At 45.9% G+C, this 16,657-nt stretch overlaps 3 protein-coding genes across 3 annotated transcripts; 1 reads left to right on the top strand and 2 right to left on the bottom strand.

Annotated features, from left to right (window-relative positions):
• Positions 1-170: 170 nt before the first annotated feature.
• N7478_004823 (type I iterative polyketide synthase) lies at positions 171-7,147 on the bottom strand (the record flags this gene model as incomplete). Its single annotated transcript, XM_056921037.1, has 10 exons — positions 171-248; positions 313-1,179; positions 1,252-3,685; positions 3,742-4,001; positions 4,055-4,768; positions 4,857-5,138; positions 5,232-5,416; positions 5,478-5,799; positions 5,860-6,516; positions 6,569-7,147. 10 exons carry the CDS (start codon positions 7,145-7,147, stop codon positions 171-173), a joined length of 6,378 nt encoding a protein of 2,125 aa, XP_056779074.1.
• Positions 7,148-8,347: 1,200 nt separating this feature from the next.
• Positions 8,348-10,565, bottom strand: N7478_004822 (fungal specific transcription factor domain-containing protein; the record flags this gene model as incomplete). Its single annotated transcript, XM_056921036.1, has 3 exons — positions 8,348-10,373; positions 10,431-10,490; positions 10,552-10,565. 3 exons carry the CDS (start codon positions 10,563-10,565, stop codon positions 8,348-8,350), a joined length of 2,100 nt encoding a protein of 699 aa, XP_056779073.1.
• Positions 10,566-13,460: 2,895 nt separating this feature from the next.
• On the top strand, positions 13,461-15,497 carry N7478_004821 (uncharacterized protein; the record flags this gene model as incomplete). The annotated part of the gene is made up of 3 exons (XM_056921035.1): positions 13,461-13,616; positions 13,790-14,109; positions 14,174-15,497. 3 exons carry the CDS (start codon positions 13,461-13,463, stop codon positions 15,495-15,497), a joined length of 1,800 nt encoding a protein of 599 aa, XP_056779072.1.
• Between the last annotated feature and the right edge of the window lie 1,160 nt (positions 15,498-16,657).

Genomic DNA, 16,657 nt, shown 5'->3' with positions numbered 1-16,657 from the left:
ATTTTTCGCATCTTCGAAAACAATTTTTTTACTTTTCTTTGTTTCTCAAGAAGGCATCTTTCAATTTGAAGCTATGTTCTATCTAATCATTGAAAACAATAATACAGCCCCAGATATAAACAGTAATGAAGATAACCAAGATCACCGTTTATGAAACAAGTATCATCACATTACACTGAAGCTCTGGAGACAGAGGCATTCGTTAATTCGCCGCATGCATGAGCAATAGCCTTTGATACAGCTTGTACCTATTTACGCGTATAAAACTTAGCTTCTTCCTCCTCTCCCATGAAAAGAAATAGCCTGACTTACATTTGCAACATCGAAAACTTGGAAATGATCTCCTGGAATATCCATATAAGGCATCCTTGTCTTTGTAAGAATCTCCCATCCCTCAATAGACATTCTAGGATCGCTCCGATCCTGCAGCCAAGCATTCTCAACACCCGTACTCAAGTAGAAGCCATCCCTTGAACGAAGCAAGAAAGTCTTTGGGATTGGACGCCTGGCACTTGTCGTATTCTCAGGCTCAAAAGCTCCAAGCATGCTCGCACAGGATGTGAAGCTTTGCCTGACAAGATTGCGAATAGTTTTACCAACCAAGCCACCTCTGTTCTTACCGCCTTTTGTAACAGCATCTATGATGTTATCAGAGAGTGGCCTGTGATTGATTGGCGGCGGTGAATCGATGAGAACAACTCCAGTGACAGTGTGCCCCTCTGCCATGAGCACTCTAGCAGCCTCGAATGCAACTACACCACCAAATGACCAACCGCCGAGCATGTAAGGACCAGATGTTGTCTTTGCAATAAACCGGGCATAAGATTGTGCCATAGCGGGAATTCCTGACCAGGACTCTGATTCCAGGAACTTGGGATCGTGGATCGCATAAATTGAGCGATTGAAAGATCTCAATCGGTGATATTGAACACATATGCCGCTGCCGTCATGGATGAGAAAAAGTGGAGCATTTGTAGAAGCCTTATCCTGAGCTATATGCACCATCTCGGGTTGCTCTTGCAGCCTGAGAATAGTCGCAATCTTCATTTTTATGGACGCGGGTACTTCTTTCTTTTGGAGTTCTGGGACTGGAGATTGGATTTGAATAGGGATTCGGCGAGGTAACTGGGAAGAAAAATCAACTTCAAGTTGGACTGGTTTTACGTCGTCTATAATTGCCTGTGATATGTCAGGATTGATATAAAAGATATAAACAGCTTCCATTGCTTAGTTCGCTATATATGGACCTACTAATCTCTCAATATCTCTCACTGTTCTGCATTCTGATAGTTCCAAAGTTGAAAGCTTCTTGGTGCTCGATGGACTTTGTAGACGGGCCTCTAGCTCGATCATCATCAGTGAATCAATACCGAGAGCCTCGAGCTCTACATCGGATTTAATTGATGTAATATGCGCGCCACACGTTTCGGCAATTATGGATGCAACGAACAATTTATCTGCAGGCATTGCAGATGTGGCCGGAGTTGCTGGTGTTGCTGGCGTCACTGGCATTGTAACATAGTCAATCGTGTCAGCTTCCGAGAGAGGCGTGAGTCCTGATTGGCCCTCATCACCGCACAGCTGCTCAATATCCTCAACAGTCCTACACTCCTCCAAAGCCGATATATCGATGGAGATATGAAGCTTCGCAGACAAGTTCGAAGCAAGTTCAATACTCATGAGCGAGTCAAAACCTATAGCCTCAAGACTGGTACCCGCAGTCAAGTTTGACGAGTCTAGATTGCAGGTACTCGCAATAATGTCCCTGATAGCTGGTTGCGTGTCAAAAGATGTGCGAGGAGACTTTGATACAGGAGCCGAAGGCTTTGAAGCTACCGGTTTGGCTTTCTCTATTGAGGCAGTCTGATGTGAGTGACTAGACCTCGCAGCTGTTAAGCGGAGAGCTTGGGCCATTCTGGTGAGTTTCACTCGCTGAAAGGCCATGCCTTTGAATACAGCAATGACACCTTTAGAGTCAACGGCATGTGCATCTGCTATAACCACATTGCTGGCTGCGATCTCGAGGTTGCTGCAGTATACTTCAAACGTGCAGTCTGAGAAGGGGAACTCTCGAATCATAGTAGCAGACTTGACCTCTTTACAGATGCAAACTTCATCATTCTCAATATTGAGATTGGCAACAAAACCAGCAACATGAAGAAGAACATCCATCAGGATTGTGTTCGCCGCTGATGTCTCTTCTTGTGAGTTTGGAAAGCGACAGATCGCAAGTGCCTCATCTCCGATGATGCGTATAGATTGAACCATCTGATACAATTCAGAATAATCAACAACCCGTGTGAAGACCTTTTCATACATGGCCTTTCGGAGAAAGGTCTGCGTGCTCCATTGATCGGTACGCAAGAATCTCTCCTTTTGGCGTTCCATGAGTGGCACGAGCTTTGCATACTTTTGAGCATGGGTAGTGGATTGTGTCTTTAGCTGTCCTTGGCAGTGAATTGTTTGCTGCTGCGGATCCGAGCCTGCATTGTATGAGCCTACGGTGAACGAGTAGTCTGCCTTGTGGTCACTGCTGGAAGCTATGCGGATCCTAAGTACCGCAGAAGAGTCTTCTGAATACAACAAAGGTGCTGAGTATAGCACATTCGAGAGTTTCCTGATGATTTCACGCTCCTCGCCTTGATTGAGGTGTATCCACTTAGAAGCAGCTAAAGCAAGCTCGTGGTATACTGATGCTGGACAAAGAGCCTGCTCACAAACCAGGTGACCGACAATGTAATCCTTGAAAACCGCAATGTTTGTCTCAAAGATTGCCTCGCGACTTGTCTCTGTTGGGCGTTGAATAATCCTCGACAAGAAAGCATGAGAAGTTTGAAAATCGACATTCTCATCACACTGAGCCGAGTTTCTGTGAAGGCTTTCATGTGGATAATGAATACCAAACTCTTCTTCTGCGAATGGCATAGCCGGAATGGTAGCCAAGGTGGCTCGCTCATCGAAAGCCTTTCGCCAATTCGGCATTGTGGTATCTTGGTAAAAATGCGATAAGAGTTTGGAAATTGAAGCAGATGCTGCAGTCCCTTTTCGCAATGACGGTAGAAGGTCTGTAGTGCTTTTATCCAATCTAGTGCTAACCATGGGCAGCAAAGACGGATGAGGGCCAATTTCTATCCATCGGGAAATTTCACGTCCCATTCCACAACGGGAAAGCTCATCAATTCCTGTATTGAAAGCAACGGTTTGGCGACAATGCATTGCAAAATACTCAAACGTGAAAGCCTTTTCACCGGGTTTGATAAGGCGGCCAAATACATGCGATATGACGGGAATGCTCGGAGACGAGATTTCAATCGTCTTAGCGACTTCTGTCAACTGTTTCAATATGGGTTCCATCGCGCTTGTATGATAAGCCATTGGAACATCGAGCATTTTTGACCGTGCCTTCATTATACCAAGTCCTGCTTTCAGAGACTGGAGTTGATTAATCGGACCCCCAACAACACAATCCGTCGGACTGTTATCACAGGATATAGACAAATCTTGAGTTTCGGGGCTGTTTTTGATGTGTTGTCTCACAGTCTCTGCGCTGAGATTCACCGCGAGCATTGAGGTGGTTTCAAGTTGACACAGCATCATCATAAGCTTTGCTCGATACGCTACCAATTTTAGACCGCTTTTCAAATCAATCACGTCGGCGATAACGAGGGCAGCATACTCCCCAAGACTTTTAACCAAGTTAGCTGTGGAGCAGTAGGAGGATAAACCTGTGTGGAGCCATACCTGTGACCAAGCACAATAGATGGCACAAGACCAAGAGAAATAAGCAGCCGGGCCAGTGCCACCTCCAAGACAAAAACTGCGGTTTGAAGAGACTGTTGTAGCAGTGACAAGGACTGAGATTGCTGTTCTTGGTCATCGTTGTAGGCGATTATATCCAGACATCCTGGATAGCCATTATTCAACAGCCACCTTTCGCATTCCAGGACCACTTTTTCAAATTCAGGATAGGCAGTTAGAAGTTCGCGACCCATCCCCAGGTACTAAAAAACTTTGTTAGATCATTAAACTTGGTTATACTGTAATGTAGGCTTACCTGAGAGCCTTGACCAGAAAATGCGAATACCGCACGTGGTTGTGGATTTGCCGACTCGCGAACGTTGTGAATCTCTGCATCTCTCAAGTGATCGACTATTTCCTGCGATGTGGAACCAGTCACAGCAATACGATAATCAAAGACCTGACGGCGGGCAGTACTAGTATAGGCAACATCGCGAAGAGGAGCCTGTGTCGAAGGATTCTCCAGATAAGAAACCAAAACATCTTTATAGGCAAGTAGACTTGTAGTGCTTTTAGCCGAGAGCCCAACCAGATAGCTGTGAGCGTCACATTTCCCCTCACTCTGAGATGGAGCTTTGAGATTAGGATACTCCTGTAGTATCAAGGCACCATTGGAGCCAGCCGCCCCGAAGTTGTTGAGTAGAGCAAGCCGAGGGTGTTTCAAAGGCCGATCCCAAATAGCACCATCACGATCAATAACGGTCCCATCTGTACCAAGGTCTTTGATCTTATGATTCAGTGTCTTCAGAGAGATCTGTGGAGGTATTGTGCCATGTCTCATCATCAAAAGTAATTTCGCCAACGCTGCACCACCAGAAGCGGCCTCGCAATGGCCGATGTTGGCTTTGATAGAGGTGAAATGGATAATATTCCCTGGATCTCGGTCATTACAAAATGCACCACGAATACTGACAAGCTCATTTGGATCCCCGGCTTGTGTTCCCGTTCCATGTGTTTCAACCGCAGTGACCTGTAAACCGGTTAGTAAATCCGACAATGCTAATCAAGCGGGAAGTTCTGAGTGATGAACTGAGATATGCTCGCTTGGAATAACGCACCTGATGTGGATGAATTTGCGTTTTCTTCAGTAATGTTTGAAACAGGTTCTCCTGCGTCGGGGCATGAGGATGCGTTATGGAATGCGCATGACCGCTTTGGTTAATCTCAATCCCTCTGATGACCCCAAGTATCCGGTCACCTTCAGACATCGCGTCGCCAAGTTTTTTGACCACAAATGCCGCGCATCCTTCAGACCTGCAGTATCCATCTGCCGAGTCATCAAACGGTTTGCACTGGCCAGTAGGACTTAAGAAATGCGCTCGATCGAGCCCGAGATACATCTAAGGCATTGTAAGTTTAATTCATTTAACGTCATTTTAGGTAAGTTGTTGAATCTGAAAGTGAAAATCCAGGAGGATGGGAGAATTACTCACGTCTGGGCTACTAATGATATTGACACCTCCGACCAAAGCTGACCGACAGTCTCCAGCCTGTATCGCTCGTGCTGCTTGATGCAGCGCCACCATTGACGAGGAGCAGGCCGTATCCAGAGTTATAGATGGTCCACTCCATTTAAAAATGTAGGATATCCGTCCACTTTGAAAAGCGCGTAGCGTGCCTTAAGGAGAACCGATAAGCATACCATTTCATTGACTAGCACGTAGCAAAGCATGACCTACCTGGGCTGTAGTAAACATCAATACCGTCTCTCAGATTATCAGTATAATCCAACGTAGCGTTCCCAATGAAACAACCGAAAGTTTCTCGGGAGAAAGATGGTGTCGAGTCAGGGACATATCCTGCATCTTCCAATGCTCGATAGGCAGTCTGAAGCATGATTCGTTGTTGTGGGTCCATTGAATGGGCCTCTCGACGGGAAATGCCGAAGAGTTCATTGTCGAACATGAATGGGTTTTCTAGGAAATTTCCGAACTTTGTTCTGAGAGCACGGCCATCCTTCTTCTGAAGAAAGTCTTCAACGTGAAACCTCGAAGCGGGAATCTACAAAAGACGAGTCAGCTGGGATACAGACGAAGACAGGGTCAGAATTTTGAAATTTACCTCAGAGCAAGAATTGACGCCATCAGCCAAGTTTTGCCAAAGAGCGTCCGCGTTGGAGGCTCCTGGAAGGTCCACACCCATACCCACGATAGCAATATCATCAGGTGACAACAACCCGCAGGCGCCTTGTGGTGAGTAGGGTGATTCGACAAATGAAGCAGTTACAATTTTCACATTGTCTGGCAGGGTGTATCTGGCTCCCGACATGCCGTATCCAGGACCAAAATTCAAAATTTGATACGAAGTATCCTCGGTGGCGGTTGATTGCTTTGTAGTAGCAAGAATGTTATCCTCGACCGCTACCCAGTCCACCGGCTCCAAGATCATCATATCGAGAAGCTTCTCGCAGAACTCTTCAAACATTGTCACCTGGCTCGAATCAATTGGCCTTCCATCGATATTTGAAAACAATGGGGCAATAAGGTGTAACGGTACTGGGGAGGAGAGTATGTTCTTTCGGAGGTCTTGAAGCACATCTCTTCGGACTCCCTCGAGCCGATGGCGATTATGATACAAAGAGAAAATATTAGTTGGTCGTATCTTGCATTGAGAGGGCAAACTGCGCTCGCTGAATTTCTGAAGATGATCACCCCTGCCACTCAGTGTGACACAATTATAAGAGTTGATGGCGCTCAGGTAGACATAGGAAGTAGCAGGCTATAGTTTAAAAGTAAGCAGTTGATTATCTCTATTCATGGAAAGGCCATACCTCTTTATTATGTTCTTCGAGCAATTCTTTAGCACTCTGGGGCGTAATACCGTCAATGATCAAGCTACAGGGCAGATCTTGTGGATGGGATTCCTCCGCCATCATAACCTGCTTGTAGCTTTCGACGTGAATACCCAAATACAGAGCCGCGTAGAAGAATTCTTGGCCTCGAGAGAGTAGTTCGATGACATTTCTAGAACTGACCACAGCAGCAGAAGGCAATAATCCGGCACAAAATCCAGCAGCACCTAGGAGAGCACCAGGCTTCTCCTTTGAGTGTCTTAGGTACCTTAAAAGCTGGATTGTGTATAGTGATACATGTTGAATGATACTATTCCGTTGATAACACGCCTGCGGTCTTATGAGGCTTTCAGGCTCTAGAAAGTCTTCTAGCTTGAGTTCTGAAGGAAGGCGCTGACTGTGCATGACGGAGGTAATTTCTTCGACAAAGATGGCATGGCATGCTCGTAATAGAATTTGGCCCTCGGGCGTCCTAGCGTCTTCGGCCGCAGTCCCCAGAGTTCGCTCTGAGAAAAGCGCATCTGAACCCAAGCCGGCGAAAACAGGAATTTGATTCATCTTGATACGGATAGTTGAGACCGTATGTGGATGCCCAAAAATCAAGAAAGGGGGGTTATCCTGGGAAGGAAAGAGAGAGTCAATGATGATGCTAAATGAGGATGGCATTTGGATATCTATATCACGTTCTTCTCAGAATGAGTGATTACTAAAGTCTGAGAAACCAAGCATAACTATTGGATGAATGAATAGAATATTGAAAGTGTCCAATCAATGCCACCACACACCCAAATTGATTAATCGCTGCACCGGCACTTCGCCGATTTCGCATTGTCGCTGGACGCTAAAGAAGATCCTCATGCAGAAGCTCTCGACCAGCACATCAACCAAGACGATTATATCGGAATTGCCACCATTTCAGTGGCGCAGATAGAGCCATAATCCTTCCGAGTTTCAATTCCAAACGAAACAGGAATGATCCCCAGCACTTGATAGGAACACCGCCGAGAAAAGCCACCAGTCCCCACTCTCCACCAAAACGTGCTGCAAGGACATGAAGAAAAGCAATTTGTTCCATGAAGGGTCTGCAGGATTCCGGAATGCCTCCTTCTGGAACGGAACGGACGCAAGCCACGCTTAGTGGCCGCTTTCCTTGGCTTTCGCGTTGATCATTCGTATAGGATCCATCCGTTGCTGCACGTCAGAGAGGCGACAACCGCATCAGATCCACTTGTACGCTCAAAAGAACTTGGCTATCTTCAAGGTTAGGAGCCGGATAACGAGATTTAGCTTCGATACCCTATTGGCCGCCACTCAGGGTCTCTTTCATTAGACGAAAGACTAGTGTCAGGGACTAATCATTTGCTCTAGTCAGCCAGAGGAGCACAGTGGGACCCCTGGGTTGAGTAAATTGAATTTGCGAATTATTTTTGATTTTAATTTCTAGAAGGAAAGAAACGGAAACACCACTGTATTATCTGACTGGGGTTGCGTGAAACTAAGGACTACGTGTGGCTATGCAGAACGACAGGTACAACATCGGAGCCATAAAAAGTATATCAAATTACAAACGGGCTAAGCATAGCCCCATTCATTTCTCTCATTTTCTCATGATAAGCATTTTTTATTCACCGTCGCTAACCGGTAGGACGACAAGGTGAGACCTAGCCCGTAAGAAGTAGCCGTATTCTATACTCCTTTATCAATACACACTGTACCCCGGCATAAGCTGATCGTATACAATTTTCTCAAAAACCGTGACTATTCAAGTACATGCATTGCGTCAAAGTCTCCATCTGAGTGGCTGCCAGTCCATATGTCAAGATTGTCTTGATAGCCCTCCCACGAATGAAATTCAAGTGCTCCAATCGACGAGCAAAGCCCGTCATCCGTGAAAAATGTATTGTCAAACGTATGCTCCAGGCCAGTCCCCGTAAGGGGACCCGTCGGTATGTCAACCGAGTTTGTGGATGGGGTACTTAGGGATACGTCTGGTGATTGCTGCATTGTCAATCCCAGTGTGATTCTGCCGCGGTTTGACGGCTCCGAATTTTCATCCATATTGATCAAGACATCATTGAGTTTTGCAGCAAGTGATCTCGTGATATTCTCAGCTCGAGCAGCGAAGGGTTCGGTTGGTGCAAAAGCCTCAAATACAGTTAGGCCTTTGAAGACCCACTGTATTGCGCTACGTGATCTGGAAGAGAACGGGTTCGCTATAATGAATCCAAGAATGGACACTGTGGCGTTCCATAATGGGTGAAGAATTTCGGGCCAGCCAAAAAATACGTCGGAAGAAGAGCAGAGGTCGTGGAGGATAATTGTCATAGTTATGGCATGCTGTAGCGAGCTGCGAGCATGATAGTTTGCTTGTGGCTGTTGGGCGGGGGAGGAACTGGAAGATTGTGGGAAACAGATGAAAGGCCGCTGAAGCATGATATACGCATTATGATAGTATACTTCAAGTAGAACTCGTTGGTGGTGAAGCCAATTAGGTGCTCCTAGCTCTAGCACTATCGGACTTTCTGCTGTAGACATAGCCTCGGTGTATCCTGTGTTTTTCCTGGGGTTAAGGACGTCTTCCGGCAGCTCATTACTCCACTTCTCTAGAGAAGCAAGGGATGTGGCTAGTAAGTTCGCCCGCTTTTCTAGCACTGTGACGTTGTTGGCATCCTCATATAATTTCGAGGTGGAAACCATTCGATTAATCTCGGCAAGAGAGACTGAAAGCTTTACCGCGTGAACGAAGTAGGTGGAAACGTGCAAGTTCCTCCAATAAACTCTCGTGTTCCCGGGTATCATAGTTAGTTCATCAACTGATGGCAAAGCGCATGTTACAATAGCGGTCTGTACAGCGACTGGTTTTCCGAGCTGCTGGGAGCATTTTATATCGAGCATAAAGAGTAACCACCAGATCTGTCTTCGGGATATTCTTTCTTGTGGCTGAAGACTCTCGCTGGGCTCCTCGTGGAGGTCGACACTGTGGCTTTCGCGAATGGCGGTGCCAAGCAGACTATAGGCTTCCCTGAAATGACTTGCATTCATAAGATATAAAGACATCAGAGCGTAACATTGCATTGATAATATCGTTGGCTCGGTCACCTCAAGAACGATATAATCGCGGCAGCGACGGAAATATTCGTAGCCTATCGATGATATTTTATTCGCACAACGACGCAAACTTAGAATGCGCGAAGTTAGGCCAGCCCCATGGCCGTATTGAATTCCTAATGCTGTCATGCAATTGGACAAAGCCTTCGTCAATTTCCCGACCTCGGAGACTTGGCATCGGTCGAGATCTAATAGCGATTGAAATTCTGCTTCACTTGAAGCTTGCAAGAGTGGATGATAGGCTTCCCAGAACAATCTCAGAAAATATGTTTGTTGATCCTGGGTCAAGTATGCATTGCAAAGAGATTGGCTGTCCACTGACGCTGCGATATGAGGTAGGTCAGGAAACGGGCCCGGATAGGCAGTTTTGAGATCTGCCGTTGCTTTGTTGGTGGATCCTCGTGCCATGATCCTCGAATCAGCAAAGAAGGCATTGATTTCAGCGAAAGCATACGCTGGGCGGTTGAGCAGTTCCATGCGCTCATCCAGCTTCATCCGACCACGATTGGCAATAATCATGTCAGTAGCAGCACCAGCGGGGGCCGACGGCATTAGTGGTCGGCCGCCGTTTACACGGCTTGAGGTGTTGACCAAATGCAGGGAGATATATGATTTCTCCGGAGACGCATCGGGTCGAAGATGGTCTTTAGGATGAGGCTCGGGGCGTTGTTCTCTTCTTCAACAATCAGTTATAATAACTTATAATTCCACTCCACCGGGCAGGTTTACTCACGCTGTTGAGACAAGGATCTTAGACTTTGGCTTGGCGGCTGGACTGGAGGTCCAGGTGCATCTAACTTTATCAAGCACGCAGCGCGAACAAGGCTTCTCCCCACACTTAGTACGGAACGTACGGCACCGGTCGCATGCTCGTAACACTTTCTGTCGTTTTATGGATGGTGACGCTGAGCTTGAAGCGCGTTGATGAGAGCCATTTTGCGCCGGCGCGGCCACATTGAACGTGTGAAACATTGAAGGCGAAGCCCGTGGGCTAGCTGTTATGGGGGTGGGCGGTCTCTACGCAAGAAAGAGAGAATGAAAATGAACGGCTGTGGCATTTTCTGACGAATGCAGCCTTTGATCAAGTCAGGCCTCCCATATTCTCAGTGTTTGGTGGGGTTGTTTCTTGCAAGGTGTTCGAGACTGCAAAGATGCTTGATAGGGTCCGCAGGCACTACTCCTGCAGGCTAGTGTACTATCAGGCGGTCTCGGCACCGCTTGATATAGAGCACTAGTCACGGCTCGGCTCGATGTCTGAAGTCTCGGCATGGCTCCGCATAAGCACTAGTCATATAGCGGAGCGCTTGGCGCTCCGTACTCCGTACTTTGGCCCCCTATACTTCGTAATTTGCCCCTTGGTCTGAGAGCTAAAATCATAGCCATACACTGCGCACAGTCGAACCGAGAATATGATCGTATTAAGAACATCGAATTTTATAATTTCAAAAAATAGGATTAAGTATTTATTCTTCGCTTCTGAAGTCGAAACGCCCTCCAACAATTTCTCCGTTGTGGGATAGTATAAACCTTGGAAGTGGAAGCCGGCATGTTTGACAAATTTAACTTATACACAATCGGAGCTTCATAGCAGTCAACCAAGCAATTGTTGAGGAATAATCGCCACTATCAGCGCCAAACTTGTAATTAAACTCGGAGTTTCACAAACTGTACGTAATCTATGAACAATAATTCGTCTATCTACATGATGATATTACATATGATCATCTGTCATTGAGGAGGGTTGAGCTTCGTACTTCGTAGAAGGTTGGCCATCAAAACTCTAAATCGCTTACATGCAGTAGCGCAGTGAGGACGTAATTACTAGGTGATTTAGGTGGATTGATGTTTTCGTATGCCCAAATACCCAATCAGCTGGTCCCTTTATCACCCCATTGCATTATTATCTTGCTAACAATACACCGAGCCATTAGATAACCCTGGAACAGCATATCAAAAACATCACTGTGCAGGACAGGGCAATATTAGGAGGCGTTCAGTACAGCTCTGCTATGCCATTGTAATTACAACCGTTAAATTCATTGGACCCCTACTTATTTTTAGATGTTCGATTATTTTAGCTTCTTCTCACATACACACTCGCTTAAATACACCTTCACACCTTTCAAACCTGCATTTGGACCGCCTCCACATTTGCAACTAAAATATAGTTACATGTAATATAGATACTTGGCACGCCAAGGATAGATCTGGTTTAGCGCCTGTGTGAGGACAGGTGGGGATGAGTGGCTTAAAAGGTTTCCACCTAGACAGAGGGGTAATACCGTGCGCAGGTCAACCAGAGGCCGCATGATGATCAGAGTGGGTGGATCTTCTTGTTTATTTTTCTGCAAGATACACTCCATGATCATCACATGGGCTAACTTGAATTGTATTCTAAAGATATTATATAATTTCCAAATTCTATCTAGTCTTGTCTAAGCGCTATATATTCGACTTTAACAAATTCCCGATATTGAGGCGTCTATTGGGGCTTTTCGACGCATTTTCGTATACATCGTCTTCAAGTTGCTTCCTCCGACCTCGGGGTCTTTGTAGGTATGATTTTTTCAAGGTTCCATTCTTCAATGCGCATCATGTGAAATCAAACTCTAACTCTAATTGTATTGAAAGAACACTTACTGAAGCAAGGTATAATAAAGTTTTGTAAATGTTTAAGATTTAACTTAAAATCCCGTAATTGAACTGAGTTTTGAGGCTGAGTCGGGTAAATAGAAACCTAATAGAGCACGGAGTATAACAGAGTAGTATTCTGGCGAGAGATCGATACGAGCGTATACCTTATCTTCATTGGTTGGCAGCTATGAGCCCATATTCACGAGGATGAGACCCACATGTGCCAACTACTACAGAAGTGGATACCTATCGTTTCTTAGATTAACCCCAAGTAAGCAGGCGCGAAGACACGGCGCATGGAAATACCCAATGAGATTTAGGGCCAGTGGCCCCAACGTACGACTAAAAGTAGGATCAAGCATTATCTGAAACAAACACATATGGCCTCCTGGTATGTGAGGTCCAGGCGTTCTACGGACTTTTATCAATGTAGCATGCTAACCTGGGAAATGGGTTGGTGTGGGGCTAATTAAGAGATATTTAAAGAGATGACATTTGATTGGTACCGTGGCACCCTTCCAGTACAGTAGTACTACTAATCGGAATAATAATAAAAACGTGGACAAATTAAGTTAAAACGTGTTCGGCAAGAAATAAAGCCAATAATAAGATTTAGTCAACATGACCACTAAAACTGCCGATGTCAATAGGCATTCGACTGCAACCTGTAGATCTTGCCCACGCTAGGAACACGGATTTTCTTCTTGATAAGGCCACTCCTTACATGTCCAATCGGAGTCGGCCGAACTCCGTACCCTTTTGGGATTCGATTCCATATTCTCCTTGTAGAGCTACAAAAGTTCCTATCCAGAAATCATGGCAAGAACATCAGATATGCTCAGTTGATCTCATTTTAGAAAGGGGTCTTTAATCCTCAGGTTTTAGAGATATAGGCGCGAGGAATTTCGAGCAAGACTTCAATTTATGATAATTTTGTATACTATCTCTTTTGTTATACTACAATCCCTTCACTATGGGCTCTATCCAGGTAGATGACATAATATTCTCCCCGGGCCCTGTCGTAGTAGGGGCAGGCCCGGTTGGAATGTTGACAGCTCTAAGGTTGGCACAGCTGGGGGTACCGTGCACGTTATGCGAACGAAATACTGAGACGACACGATGGCCCAAAATGGACAACAACAGCTGCCATACTATGGAGATTTTTCGTATAATGGGTTTTGCCGAGGAGTATCGACAACAAACAGGGGCTGTACCACAAGATAGCGACTGGGATACCATTTTCTTCAACACTTGCGGAACGGAAAAGAAACTTGTTAGCCGATGGGTACGTTTGTCTCATCACAAAATTAACCTTGAGGATTTCTTTCTTTCTTGTTTTTTTTTTTTAAAAAAAAAAGCCAAAAGATTCTCAAGTCAGAAATCTTATTGGGGCGATTTCGGACTTAAAAAAAAGCAGGCTTAGCTTCAACTCGTGCTTGCACTAACATCTCCCGCTAGCCTATCCTAAGCAATAACGAATATCGCGCCAAAATTCACGCAAATAACGATGGCTCACAACCTGCCGAGCCGGGTCAGCGCTGTTCACAGATAGTACTTGAGACATTTTTGAAGAAGAAATGCTTCGCCGAATCCCTAATTACAACCTACTTTGGTCACAAATTTGTATCACTTGAGGAAGATGAGGTGGGTGTCACTGCTACTTTCAGAGATGTAGACAATCAGGAAAAGAAGATTAGAGCACCTTACTTGGTTGGTGCAGATGGTGCGCAGAGCAAAGTAAGGAAAAGTATTGGGGTTGAACTACAGGGGCGACCTCTGTGAGTATTTCGGCCCCCTCATCAAATATGGCCAACTGACATAACGACTTTTTCATCTTTAAAGGCTTGGAGCTTTTTTCATGGTCCATTTCCGATCCAAAGAACTCACCAAGCTCTCCCCATTCGGCAGATGGTGGCATGCTTTCGGTATACACGGCGGCTTCATGATTGACCAAGAAGATACCGATATCTACACCTGTCACCAACCTTGCTCTGCGGATGCCGCAGCCATTCAAGAGCTTCAAGAACATCCCGAGGAAATCCCTTATCGTGTTCTCGGAAGTGTCGGCAAGCCCTACAGATTCAAAATCGACGAAATCATGATAGCTAATGCATGGCGGCCTAATTTTGCTCTTGCAGACTCCTATGTCAGTCATGATGGACGTGGCCGTGTGTTCCTCGGCGGTGATGCTGCCCATCGTAACCCTCCACATGGTGGCTATGGCATGAACAGTGGCGTAGAAGACGCATGGTCGCTAGCATGGCGTCTTTCAGCTTTACACAAAGGCATTGGTGGAAGTAACCTCATTACTTCATATACGAATGAGCGCAGACCAAACATGATGATGCGTCTGGAACGTTGCGATGCTCATATCGGCAAATTTAGCCCGATGATCATGCGTACTATGAAAGCCCCGAATACAGACGTTTTCCTTGAGGAAAGCGAGGAAGGAGAGAAAGCACGGGGCGATATAGCACAGCACCTAGACAGCGTGGGATCTGAAAACATCGACCGTGGAGTGGAACTTGATCTAAGGTACTTGAGCAGTGAGATTATCGTGAGCGACGGGACGAGAGAGCCAAAATTCGACAACATGAGTTATACGCCAAGTACAAGGCCTGGCCACAGGGCGCCACATGTATTCCTGAAGGATGAGCAGACAAGCATCGTGGATCTCTACGGAACAGAATGGACCTTGATGGATTTCTCAAAGGTCAAAAGCAACTGTCAAACGACCAGGGGCTTTGCCAGCTTGGATAACGAAACGAAGTCTCCAGTGACGACATTCAAAGCTGTGGCAGAGACAATCAGGATGCCGCTAACGCACGTCCAGTTGGATGATGGAGAGAATCACGTTAAGAACGTGTGGGAAAATTACGATTATGTCCTAATCCGCCCTGACGGATATGTCGCCTGGCGTGGGGGCAAAGAAGGAGCGAGGGATGAGAGTTGTGAGTTGAACGAAGGACGCATCAGGAATATCTTGGCCATTGCCCTCGGCTGGAAGACAGATCCTGGATTTGTGGCGGGGGAGAAGAAGGAGCTGAATTTGGAAATCAATTTGACAAGCATTCATGGCGTTGAAGAGGAGTTAGGTGCGGGTGATCATGGTGATGCATTTTTGGGATCTGTCAAAGACAACAAGAGAAAAGAGCTACCGAGTTGAGTTTATCTACATTGTTATATCCATTCAATTCTAGAGAATGTAATCGTCTTCGTTAGCAATGTGACAATACATCAATTTTGAAACTAAAATCTTTTCTATCATCTGCATTGGTTCATCTTTAAAATCGATCTAGAAGTTTTCAATTTGTCTGTGAATCTAATCATCCTCATCATCATAAAATAAAAACGGGGTTCAACATCATGGATACTAGGAATTCGAATTCAGAGCCTTCGATCTTCTGGTTGTCGCTATATGAGCATTGTAGGACTACTGTTTACTATTCAAGGACGAAATAATTTTCTCAGCGGTCGCCAAACAGTCACTTCTCAAGCTTTGAATCTGCAGATCCTAACCGAGAGGAATCGCTCCAAGCGTCTCAATCCATTCCGGCTGTTATACCTACACTAAAAGCCGGAGCGCTAAATCTCCCGATCTCTCGAGACCAACATACAGTAAATAAAGCAAACTAGTTTCTGCAAAACGCCGACTAAGGGGTATTCCCGGCCACGTACGTATCTGACACATCAGATCCAACTCGTCACGACGACTAAACTCCTTCAGGCTAACCATGACCGGAAACACGAAGAAACTCCGGCCAGCCACATAAACTCAACACACGTGCATGAATGACCGCAGAACAAAAACGGCTTAGAAGCGTTACGAGAAGCGTTCTTGGCTTGCATCCACGACCAAAGCCATAACTTGGCGTTTTCATTAGCAAGTTTTGTCCGTTCGTGTTTGGAAAATTAACGAATAGGAAACCCCGAATAAGCTAGCTTGGCATAAACGCCTTCCTAAGGGTCCCGAGTGTGGAGCCACAAAGCCAAAAAGCTGCACTTCCCACCCGGACCCTTTAGGTCGTGGATCCTTATCGCGCATGCCAAATGGATGTCCTCCGGCCCGCCCCTTTCATTGATCGCCACTGTAATCTCCGTTTACCCTCTCTGTCATAGCGTATTGTATTAGTGCTCTTTGGCTGCTCACCGTGAGTCACGGCGTTGTTCTTTGTACGCTCCGGGCCTTGCGGGCCATGCGGGCCGCGCGGGACGCATTTCACTCGCCATAGATAGCATGTGTATAGTGCTTACGAAGTATTTTGCTTATAACCGATGAATTGGGATATTTTTTGTTTTGTTTTAATGCTGCCTGCTGGAGTTAAT

The sequence above is a fragment of the Penicillium angulare genome (assembly GCF_028827245.1).
Source record: "Penicillium angulare strain IBT 27051 chromosome Unknown utg000004l_segment0_segment0, whole genome shotgun sequence".
In the NCBI taxonomy this organism is placed as follows: Eukaryota; Fungi; Ascomycota; class Eurotiomycetes; order Eurotiales; family Aspergillaceae; genus Penicillium; species Penicillium angulare.
Note: the sequence above shows the minus strand (reverse complement) of the source record. Positions and strands in the feature narration are given on the sequence as shown.